This window comes from Myiozetetes cayanensis, unplaced genomic scaffold (assembly GCF_022539395.1).
Source record: "Myiozetetes cayanensis isolate MyiCay16 unplaced genomic scaffold, myiCay2020 scf14, whole genome shotgun sequence".
NCBI classification, from domain to species: domain Eukaryota; kingdom Metazoa; phylum Chordata; class Aves; order Passeriformes; family Tyrannidae; genus Myiozetetes; species Myiozetetes cayanensis.
The window spans coordinates 11189944-11202275 of NW_026087048.1; the positions used below are offsets into that span (position 1 = coordinate 11189944).

At 39.9% G+C, this 12332-nt stretch overlaps 1 protein-coding gene across 2 annotated transcripts in view; it reads left to right on the forward strand.

The window, feature by feature from the left end:
• The window catches only part of SH3GL3 (SH3 domain containing GRB2 like 3, endophilin A3), a 52471-nt gene that overhangs the window by 38591 nt on the left and 1548 nt on the right, over positions 1-12332 (forward strand). For both annotated transcript variants that reach the window (XM_050309933.1, XM_050309931.1), the window contains 6 exons: positions 36-108; positions 617-760; positions 1486-1619; positions 2991-3149; positions 5904-6007; positions 7210-7337. In XM_050309933.1, coding sequence (XP_050165890.1) covers positions 36-108; positions 617-760; positions 1486-1619; positions 2991-3149; positions 5904-6007; positions 7210-7337 — 742 coding nt within the window. The remainder of the gene's footprint in view (positions 1-35; positions 109-616; positions 761-1485; positions 1620-2990; positions 3150-5903; positions 6008-7209; positions 7338-12332) is intronic.

Genomic DNA, 12332 nt, shown 5'->3' on the forward strand with positions numbered 1-12332 from the left:
TTTGCTTTTTGCTAACTGTTACTTTTCTGTTTCAGAAAATTGATGTTACTAATAAAGCTGTAACGGAGCTTCTGTCCAAATCCACTGAGTATCTTCAGCCAAATCCAGGTAGGACAGGAACAGTAGGTCCTGGATTTTGATGAACATTGTTTTATTACTTGGAAATTAATTCTAGGCAAATAAAAGCTAATTAGGTCATCATGGTGAGGCTTCTGTCTGGAGTTCTGCAGAGTTCTTCTAAGGAAGTGAGGGAGAGGGAGCAGGAGATTGGCTTTGGCTGTGCTTGTATCTACTTTGGATTGGCTTTCTGCAGTATTTCTAATCAAAGGGCTCACAAGCAGGACTATTCAAAGGAATGTGAGTGTTGGGGAATATCCACAGATGACAGCAACCATTCCCACTATATATTTGCCTGGAGAAATGATGCTCTTTCAGTTGGGAGTAAAAACCAGTTTCGTATGACCCGTATTGTTGAATGGAATCTGATTGCAACTTTTGGCTATTAAGTACACAGCAAAAATCTCACCAATCTGCACACCAGCCCAGTGACTTGCTTTGTGCCTTTGCTTGTTAAATGATTAATTTTAAAAGTGGTTTTATCACTTTTTTTTTTTAGCATACAGAGCCAAGCTGGGAATGCTGAACACTATGTCAAAGATCAGAGGCCAGGTTAAAACCACAGGCTATCCCCAGACAGAGGGACTCCTGGGAGACTGCATGATACGGTATGGCAGAGAGCTTGGCGATGAGTCTATGTTTGGTGAGTCTGGGAATCTCCTCTGGGAATATTTCTGCATAAAGTTCTTTGCAAAATATTACTCAATGACATAACCTGTGTAAATAGCTGCTGCAGGTAAGAGGGAAGGTTAAGTACAGGGATCAGGGGATGTCTGATATAGTTAAGAAACATTTATCCTTCGTTTGTGCTTCTGCATGTTTGTCCATCTCTATTGCAGGTGTATTTGATAACTCTGTTACTGGTGCTCCTCTGATCTTCCCTGCTATTACCATAACCATTCTATTTTCTAAGTTGCCAAATTTAAGTCATTTAGGGTGATTCTTAGATGCAGTGTATTTCTTTTAACCTTTAAATAAAAATGGTTATGCTATATTTGAAAAGTAAACTAAGGGAAACATTTCTGTAGAAAAAAATAAACAGTGACTTTAGATTTTGTTTTGGTTTGGGTTTTTTGTTTGTTTGTTTGGTCGTTTGTTGTGGTTTTGTTTTTTTTTTTTTAATAATGACCTGGGCAAACACAGTAGGGAAAACAGTAATTTTGATGCTCTTCAGGAACAAGAAAAGTAATTCAGAACAAAAACTTTCCAGTTCTAGTTTTCTGTTTGGAACAAGCATAGCTTGAATTATTTTTACTCTTCAAGGGCCTCTTGCAGATACAAAGATACCTATTTGAAATGGGTATTTCATTAGACAGATTTTCTGCTTTTGTATATCTTGAGATATAAATAGCTTGTTCTTTACCATAGGCCTTGCACTGCTGGATGCTGGTGAGAGCATGAAGCAAATGGCAGAAGTGAAGGACTCGCTTGATATTAATGTCAAACAAAATTTTATTGATCCTCTACAGTTATTGCAGGACAAAGATTTAAAAGAGATTGGGGTAAGTTTTCCAGGGCAAATCTTCACTTATGAATAATCAGAGTCAATCAAACTCTACTTTCCTGAGATTTTTCTTGAAAGCAATAAGGCAGATAAATTTCACTGCATATAAGTTTCTCTCTCTGGCAAAACAGTGATGAAATCCACTTAAAATCAATGCCTGGCTATTTCTCACTTGTCTAACCTACTCCATTTGCTATATTGCTTGCAGAATCAGTAGAAGGATAGAGAAAAGAATGATATTCTTTATTTTTCTGCGATTTTATTTTAACCAACATTTTTATTAAATCTTATGAACATGTGAGTGGGCTGTGATTTACTGCTAGTGATTATCCTATCTTACCATCTCTGTCAGCCTAAAGCTGTTTATAATGAGAAATGAATATAACTGTTGAAAAAGGCTATTCAGGGCAATAACAGAATGTTCTGAAAAGTGTCATAAAATGTTGAAGTGCCATATGCCACTATAGGAAAAATATAGGCCACTAAGGAACACATTTTCAACCTTTAGAGTTAAGTTTTTCAGTGTTTTTGTTTACAATGTGACAATTCAAAGAAAGCCAGGCAGTCTTTGTCTGAATCTGTTGATTCCGATGGATCTGGGTAATAAGCAAGTTAAAACCCTGATGGAATGCAGAAATGAAAGTTATTTTATTTGTTTACACATAAATGAATGTGGAAAGCATAGCAAAAAGATAGTAATAATGTCTTGATGTCTCTAGCTGTCTCCCATGATACATAACTGTTTTCAGTTGTGGTTCTTCTGAACTGATGAAAAGAAATTGTTTGACATTAGTTTTAATGAGCATTTTGTACTGTCACTTTGAGTCCATTCTTTAAGTCTGTCAGTCCTGGGATTTTTGGCAACAGAAAAGCTTGTGTAGATAGATAGAAGTGTCAAGTTGATACTTAACAAAGAGAGCAAGAATACAAGATTTATTGAAGCACTGCTTATGATGGGAAAATAACCCTTAAACTTTTAGCAGTCGTATTGCAAGCAGTTCAAGACATAAAATTGAATTACATGTAGAATAGGGTGACACACACACATTTAGGTTGGATCCTGCTTCTCATTCAGAGAATCTGAGGTGTTGCATATTTAGTGAACTGCACGAGGTTGATGTCTAAGATTAGCAAATCAAAGCAGCCAATACCCCATGTGCTAACAGGAGGCTGTTTATTTAAAATTTCATTCATCTATGCAGCCCTTGACTTACATGATGCTGCCTTGGATCAAAGGGATGGACTGTAATAATCTCTGAGCCTCGCATTTCTCTAAGTCTGCATATATTTGCATCCTTAACTGAAATTTCCTGTGTTTGTTTGGGCAAGTCCCATTTGGTCCTTCTCATAAATGTTCTGTCTAATTTAGCATCATTTGAAGAAATTAGAAGGACGCCGTTTGGATTACGATTATAAAAAGAAGCGTTTTGGAAAGATCCCGGATGAAGAAGTTCGACAAGCAGTAGAAAAATTTGAAGAGTCAAAGGAACTGGCTGAAAGAAGCATGTTCAATTTCTTAGAAAATGATGTAAGTCTGTCCTGCATTTTTGTTTGCTGCAGTACATCCAAGAGGGCAAATGTGTGGGATTGGATAAAGCCTGTCCTGTCCTTCACAGAAGGTGAGGTCTGAAAGCAGAAAGTGCCTCTTCCTGCTTTTAATCTCCTGTCAGAGAAGAAAATAATGCACAGCATAAATGGGAGAACTCAAGAGTTCAGGTATTTCTTCTGGAGATACAGTGGCTCAGGCAAGATTGCCACAGAGGTCTTAAGTAGAACTAGGTGAGAGTAGAATGTAGCTTGGTCAGTGAGAGTGTGAAAGTTGGGAGATTAGCACAGTCATAGACCTGCTGCTGAAACTATGAGCAAGGGTATGTACCCTGTGCTTTATTTTAGATCACTTACAGCCAAAACTTTGCTGCTGTTTTAGAGTCTCTGAATGATTTTACCTCTGAAAATCATTATTGTTATGATTTGGCTCTGAAAATTACTCCATAGAGTGAGTTTGTGGCTTGGGCTCAGGTATGTGGACTTTGGCTCAGAGTCCAAGTCCATCATGAAATTATGTCTAAATAAGGAGCAGCTGTGGTCATTCAGGATAATCCTCTCTTCTGTCCACACACAGAGGAATAGCAGGATGTGCTTTCTCCCATGTAATCATGGAATTGAAGGAAAAGAGAACTGGACCCATTTGGGTCTATCCCAAAGCTTTCTCTTCTCCTTTAGGTGCAGCATCACAGAAAACACAGCTATAAAGCAAGAAGTGCTGTCTGAGCAAACTGCAACCTCTCCCTCTGCACACCCCATTATAAACTAGCCTGTAGCTCCTAAACTGTTTGTAAGTGGGGCACATTGGTTAAAGCAGGTATAGTCTAAGGCAGTAAAGCCTCTTGCTGCTTCACCACTGCAAGTTATATGAGGCCAGCTAAAACTGTAACGTGCTCCATCAGCAGTTCCAGCACTGTCCCATCGTGGGCTCTACCAATTGCCTGGTTGCTGTGTATGTGTGTTTTACAATTCTGCCTTCCATAAGCAGCTGAGAAATGTTTGAGAGTGTTTATCGTTAGTCAAAGCACCAAACTAAGGGTAAAGCAGTGCAGGAGTTCAACTGGTTTAGCTGAGCCATTTGAAAACTTATGGGTTATGCTTTCTAGCATAACTTATGCTGCCTTTGGGAGGGTGTGAACTGGATGTCCCTCTGGGGTTTTTTCCATACCCATTTCCTATTGTTTCTGTTTAAAGAAAACTCGGTGCTCTTTCCTTTCCATCTTCCATGCCAACCCAGTCTGTGTGTCCTCCTCAAACCTCTCATTACAGCCTTGTGGTCTAACCCCAGTCTGACTGGGTTTGCAAAGATCTTAACTGCAGTCACTTCCTTATGATCCTTTGCAGTTCCCCAAGTGTCTCCCTCTCTTGGTCTCCTTGCCATGCAGTCTCTGTTCCCTGAGGTCTGATTCCCAATCTTGCCAGGTGCCTTTTCCAGACTCAATCCTGATGCACATCTTTCTCAGGTTTTTGCACAGCTAGTTCCAGACCTCCCACATAGACACTGTTGCAGGCACTTCTTATCAGATCCATCTTCTTGCTTTTCCCACTCAACCAGTCCCAGGCTCATCTTCCTAAGTGGCTTTTAGTCCCTCAAGTTTCTCTGGCTCTTTCCCAGTTTCTCTCTCTCTTCTAATACATAATTCCATATTTGTCCTGGCTCATAGTTGTCTTGTTTGGACAGTCCTTTTCTCTGACCACCCCATCCAAACCCCAGGCACTTTATGTGTTGTCCTCAGCTGTTTATATTACTCTCTTCTGACTGTGATGGAATTGTATCAGCTGTTGGTTTGGTTCTATGCATTTTATTTCTCTGTGCTATGTGACAGCGTTTGGCTCTCTTGGAGTCCTGGCAGAATTTCTAATGGTCTTTTTAACTGAGTAAAAGCAGACAAAGTATAGCACAAAATTGCCATGGGTTCATAAACATTTGTAGAAAGTTTACTCAGATATTTTCTTATGATCCAGTGTCTGAAGACATCATGATGGAATGGAAACATGTCAGACTTCTTGGGGTCTGTCTTCTTAATGTTGTCTTAAAGGAAGAGGACAAATCTGTTACTGCTCCAACCTCTCATATAGCTTGAACTTTTCAGCTTGTCTTAGGGGAATAAGATTATTTATTACCTCATGAAGAAAAATATTTTGAATTTTTTTTTTCTCCTTCACGTTCTCCCTTTCCTTCACATTCATATTTTTGAATGATTGGCTAATGCTTTTAAATTCCAAACAGGTAAATCAGGTTTCATTTATCAGTTTATAAATGCTGCCATCTAGTGAGGTAAGTTCAGATCATTTTAGAACTGTAGTTTATAAACACTGCTAATAAACACTAATGGGTCTGAGTCACAAGAGCTGTCACAGTGTAATTTCTTCCAACATTCTGATCAGAAAAGCCCCACTTTCACCTGCTAAGGGGTCATGTCCTGTTAAATCTTTCGGGCTTGGGTGTTGACAGACAGCTGGCTTGGAAGTTGAAAGCAGAAGGGATTTGCACATTGTGAGAGGAAATGACTCAAGGACCCAGCCCTGAGTTAGTGAACTAGAAGTTACACCTCAGTTTTGTTCAGTTTCCAACTGGCAGTTTCTTTGATAGAATCACATGTGCTCTTTTCCAACAGCCTCCACAAGGTACCGTGGTCTTTTGAGATACCAGGTCTGTTTTGAATGATCTGTTTGTTTATCCTTCAGCTGAATGTACTGCAGGCTCCTTACAACTATTTTCCTCTCTGTATTTCAGATAGAACAAGTCAGCCAGTTGGCTGTGTTTGTAGAAGCAGCACTAGATTACCATAAACAATCCACAGAAATCTTGGAGGATCTGCAGAGCAAGCTGCAAAACCGGTAAGACTGAACCCCTCGGAAAGTTTTGATCCTCTTTTGCAGCCGAGGTTCACAACTGTGGAAGGTCACTGAAGCAGGAGATCCTGTAGCACCAGCTCACAGATGCACATTTGCTGTGCTTTGTGCTGTGCTGAACTCCGCTGCTTTAAACTGCTGCCACCTGGCAGGTTTTTGCAGTGCTGGGAGACTTTAATGCAATGCAGGACCTGCCCAGGGAGCTCTGAGTGTGTGCAGAGTGTCTCTCACATCTGCGGAGGTTAATGAGGACAGCCTCCCTTTGTTTGGGAGTTTATTTCAACTTGCATACCTGCAGTTGTGTTTTGGAGGCTTTGCTGAGGAGTTGGCCTCTCTTCATTGAGATTAAAGGTGGAACAACATTCTGCAGCACAGTGAGGAACCAGCCAGCTGGCTCAGCACACAGCTGTGCTGTGATACACATGGGAAAGGCCCAGGTACCTTGTGTCATCCTAAGAGAAGTTAACAATGTGCTGTCATTAATGTGTTCTTGGGGAACCAGGGACCCGAGTGTCACCTTAGCAAAGGCAGAGTCGAGATAACTGTTTGGGGCTTTCAGATCAGGGTGGATGTGGTGGCTGTGAGCGTTGGCATGAGGGTATCTGTGTCTGCAGACACTCTGCACCATCCTAGCTGGAGGGGGCAGGGAGACAAGGAGTCCTCAGCTGGGCCACATGCAGGAAGGGGTACTGAGGCAGTTTTGGTGGCCAAGTGGTTGTTTCCCATTTTCTCTAATGAAAAGGCAACGTGTGAGTTGCAGTGCCTGGGCCTCTGTCCTGCCTGTGTTTTTGTATGTGCCATTTGCAGTTGAGCTTTCCAGAGAGCTCATTCCTGCAACTTGTGCTGAACTCAATGGCAACCGTGGGTGCTCATCACTCTCAAACTCAGACTGTTAAGCTTTATGTCTCTATCAGCAGGACTGAAGTATTAAATAAAATTCTTAAATAAAACAGGGACTTGTTGAAATTCAAGTGTTGCATGAGAATTGAGGAGCTTTTAGTAAAAAAACACACACTCCCCCCCCAAAAAAGACCAACTAACCCAAAACTCCACCACCATAAAACCCAAACCAGCAGGAGGTTTTCTTACCCTACTTTTCAAACAGCAAAGCACTGAACCTGAGCTTAAGTTCTGTTAGTATTTCTTCCTTCAAGGTCAGTCTCTTGCCACTCTTCTCTCTGTTACAGAATAAATGTAGCATCTAGTCGGCCTAAACGTGAATTTAAGCCAAAGCCTGTAATAACTACAACTCTGGAAATCGGTGATAATCAGCAGCACAATGGGATTGCCTATAGTTCTTCCATAAAATCATCAGGTGAGTCTGTCACCACAGAATTACTGTGTCTGTAGATGCTTTGCCAGGGTGTGGCTTGAGGTATTCCTCGTACCATGAGAGCAATGGATCCCCAAGGCATCAGTTTTCATGCATTTGACTCCAGTGTGTTCCCCAGATTTGGAAATGGAATTGTGAAGCATTATTGCTCTCAACAGCCTCTCACCCCTCTGAATTTTAGGTGTGGCATTCTGCTTGGTCTTTTAGGTTTTCTGTATTGCCACTGAGGGTGGGAGGAGAGAGGGAGAGGCACTTGCAGAAAACAGTTCAGTTCTTGCAAAGACAGATGCCTGGGGTGGGTGTGTTTGATCACTGTCTGGAGTATCTCCAGGTGCTAATTTTTCTCCACAGTCTGAGACCATAAATGATCAGTACAGGATGTTAAATATTAGCTATGTAAAATTCAGAGAGATGACTCCCACCCTTACTGATTTTATTATCATTTTTTTACTGTCCCCTAAATTATATGTGCATTAATGAACTGAAGTAGGGGTCATGGTGTGGGTGTAGGATCCCTCCTTTGATTAGGCCCTGATTCCACAATAAAAATCAACTGTTGAAAGTTGTATGAATAGTAATAATTAGTAAGGTTACACTACTCATTAAAATAGCTTTTCTTCATCTCATGAATAAAATTATTTTGTCCTATCTCCATAATGACTACAGTGCATGATAAGCCCAGCTAAAGACCAAACCAATAAAAAACCCAAACAAACAATAAACTCAAAACACAAAAGAGAATAATATGCTAAGGAAAGACAAAGAAAAAAGCCATATTTTTCCATAAACATTTTTTGTAAAGAAAATAGAGGGGAAGTAGGAAGCCAAAGGTTCCCTTCTCTACTTGGCATGGTACATAGGATCTTTTTCTGAATGTTTTTTTTTTTTCCCTAACTCTCCATTTTCCTCTTCCCTCCAGTCTTGTTTCTTTTTAAAGGTTGTTGGGAGAGAAATGAGAGAGCTGAAAGTGAAAGAATAAAGCTTGGAGCTGTAACTTCATGCTCCTTCTAATGTCTCTTTAATTTTCTTGCACTGTGCTACAAGAGGAAGCTGTTATACAATCCATGCTGAAGGGGATTTGCAGCAGTTTGGCAGCATAAATCCACCAGGAAGATCTGATTCCTCGATTTGTTTGAAGCTCCCCTTGCTGCCTGGATGCTAAGAGTAGTTTTTGTGTTGCTGTCAAATGTGGGATGGAGGGAGAGAACCCCTTCTGCACATTTTCCCAGGTCAGACCATTGGTTCCTAAGACATGTGATACAGGGACACGTTTCATCCAAAGCATTGGAAATGTTTGCAGTGATCAGTAACTTCCTGGCTATTTTAGGAAAGTAGCAAAACCATAGCAAGTTTATTTACATACAGCATGTAATTTCTAGGCCCCTGTCAATTACTTATCAAGTTATATATAGCTTTTATTTTGTTCTGTTTTGCACGTGCAGTGGAGAAAGGAGGTTCAGATTCAGCATTTGTATATAAACAAGTGTGTCAAACCACATTACAGTGGTTTATCATTGCCATCAAGTAATTGATGCAAGATGTCCTTTCAGGGTAATCAATCCTGCCTTTGGGAGAAAGACAGATGATGACTTCTCAAGGTTGCTTCCAGCCCATTCAGTTGAAGAAAAATCGCAGTTTTAATGAGCTGAAATTCTAAGATAAGGAAGGAATGAGCCACTTCCATTCATTGGCTCCATTCATGGACTGTTGCATGAACTGTTTGCATATCACTAAATGAGGGGTTGTCTCTCAGTACTGTCAGAATGCAGTAGTAAAACAAAGATAAAAGAGATGAAAAGGAGAAATGGGATATATGTAACAATTCTTGCCATTCTTGGTGTTGCTCATGACAGCAGAAAGACCACGTATCACTTTTTTTCTCCTGAAGAAAGTGTGAGTGCTGTGCTCACCTCCCCAGCAGGTACAATCATCAGTGAAATCACTGTTTATTCTCTTCTCTTTTCCTACTCAAAAATTTTCTTTATAGATTTCTGTGGAACTGCTGTGGGGTCAATATGCCCAGCTCATAAATGGGGAAACCTTTCTGTCCCTTTCTAAAATCGGGATCATGAAACAGATTAGATTTATAGTCTGTGATTTAGAGATGTGAACCAGGCAGCTCTAAGCAAAACTGCTAAATGCCTTAAGGTCTCCCTGTGATGGGGGGGATAGCATTACAGTCATCCTCTTTTCCTCTAGAAAACTGACCTCTTCATCCTACACAAACAAGTACTTTCATGCTTAATTTTCCCTGTTTACACACTGACCCTCTCAAAATATAGATGTTTAATTTCTCTGATACTGTCACTCAAGGTGAGTAGTATCTTGGTATTCAGAGAGCCCATGGAGACCTACAGGACAGTTCAGAGTAAGCCAAGATACTTTCACTCAACTGCCACATTACAGATCTGAGCATGGAACTGACTTTTCCTGTGTTTCACAACAGTTTTTCAAGTTAAGTATCAGCTTCTTGGGGCAGAAATTGTATTTTCCTTTGTATGGTCTCTAACACGTGGGGATTATTTACTACTAATGACTTGCACACATTTGCAGGGCTAGATAAACCTAATTTTTATGTTGTGATTTATTTGGCTGCTTTGAGTAAGCACAGATTAAAAAAAAAATCTGTATTTTAGTTCTAATTCTTTGTTATCCTCATTAATCAGCTGCAGCTGTGAGCATCATCTGGCTCATTTTAGAACTCTGTAATTGCTGTATTACATCATGCCTTTCACTCCTTTTGTTTGTCAGGTTTGACTCTGATATGAAGTAAATGGATCTGGTTGCCACGTGCTGGAATTTAACATAAGCATTTAAGTGTTTACTCACTTCAGCTACAAGGGAGACTGGGATTAATTATGTTAGTAAGCTTCCAGTTTGCAATTATTAAAGTAGTCTTGCTATCTTATGTATACAGCATGGTATAGGGGACAGAGTAGATGCAGGTACAGGCAGTAACTCCCTTTGGGGAAAACAAGCAAGCAAAAAACCAGTCTGTCATTGAATGGCATTCTGCCTTCATCCTGTAACACTCCAGAAATCACAGACAGTTATTTGCTTAACCTGGTTTTTGCTGTCCAGGCCTGAGTGGTCTGAAAGTTAATGACAATTCTTTTTTGAAGGTGACAGGAAAGTGTGACAGATTTAACCCCACAACTAGAGAAATAAAGTAGATGTGGTTGGAGTTGCAAATCAACATAAGTCCTGTCTGCAGAAATATAAGAGTGCAGTTTCTTCAGCTGAAACCTCTGCAATGTATGTGCAAGTATTTAATAGACAGCAAAAGGCTGGAGTGGTGCCAGCAGTTGTGTGATGTTAACCAGAGTGTGTTGCAGACTGTCAGGCAGTGCTGCCCCCGTTACCTTTGTCAGGGAAGCTTTGTCTCATTGGATTATACAGTAGCAGCAGCTGCCTGACTCTAATGAAGACTTTGACTGATCCTGCAGCCTGGAGTGAAACCCGTTGTGCTGGCTGTGACCATTATTTGAAAGTCTTTCCAGGCTGCCAGACATCTTTTCAGTTCTTTGGAGCTTAAAATGAACCAAATGTGATCCATCTCATATCAGGTACCTTACTGTCAGAAATTAACTGGCCTGCAATAATAAATTAGCCCCATTGGAGCAGCTGGTGAAAGTGAGGAACTCTGTCGATTATTCTGAGCGCTGCCTTCTGCTGTTGACAGTTCCAGAGAGCTGGTACCAGTTCCACCTTGGCGAAGGCTGAAAATAACTCAGCTATTTTTAACACAATCAGTCCACTTTGGTTTTAAACACAGTCCGTTTTTGCTGGGCAGCTGACTCATCTTTATTTCTGCTTGGACTATTTCAGCAAAAATAGGAGAACCAGGCTTTCCCCTGGACCAGTGTATTAGACCAGCCCTAATTTAGTCTGTACCTGTAAAATTATCCTGAGCCTTCCAGAGGCAGAGGATGAGGCTGGCACGGTGACAGTGCTGCTCTGGAGAGGTTTGCTGATCTCTGCTGGCAATTCTCTCCCATTGTTATAAATAAAAGCTCTCTTTTGTTGCTATAAAGCATAAAACATACCCACAAAATAGAAAGGTAATTCCTACTTGCCAGTTTTATAACACCAGATACTTCCCCAGTTGTATTATTGTCAATTAAAAAGATGCTTTCAACCTGTCTGTTCTCACTGACTGATCATCAAAATAGTTCTCAGCTGGTTTCCTTAAGAGACTTAATTCCTCTGTCTAGAAAATGCCTGAAAAGTTTCTTTTTAATAGTTTTCTATGCATTACTATGATTAACAGATGAAAAGGCATTTTTGCCATCTTAGCTATTATATCTGTATTGCATTATTAGTTGTATGCAGATTTACCCATCAAAAAGGCGATTGCATGATTAGCATGTGGGATAGCTGGGAGAGAGAGTCCAGACTGGAATACCAGAAAATTGTTGCAATGTTCCAAATAAGACAACCTGAATAACTTAATATTTAAGAGATTTAACTGTTTAATGTAAGCATAGTGTTCTAGAGGTGTCATGCTACCAGCTGTTGCACTGCTGTTTACATGGCAGCAGCAGGAAATCTTTTCTCCTGTTCTTGCTTTAAAAATGTATTTCAAATTACCAGACTTTCACTTGGATATACTAATATGTTTGTAAAAAATATGTTATGGCTGAACTGCAGTTGAACCTCTGGCTATCCTTGGCCATGGAGCTAAGCTTTACAGAGCAAAGCTTTACAATTTGAATGTTAAATTTTATTAGAATAAGTTATTATTCATAAATATGAATTAATATATTACATATATACATATTTACCACAAAACCAAGACAATTAACAGCCCTTCATGAGAATATCTTTATAAAAAGTAACTGCATTTACAAGGTTAACTTCCTTTGCTAATGGCAGTTCTGTTTTATACTTTATATTATACATTATATTTATATTTACTTGTTTTCCTGTAAATAGATGTACTTACTATTACATTTGCATATGGTACCACTAATATTT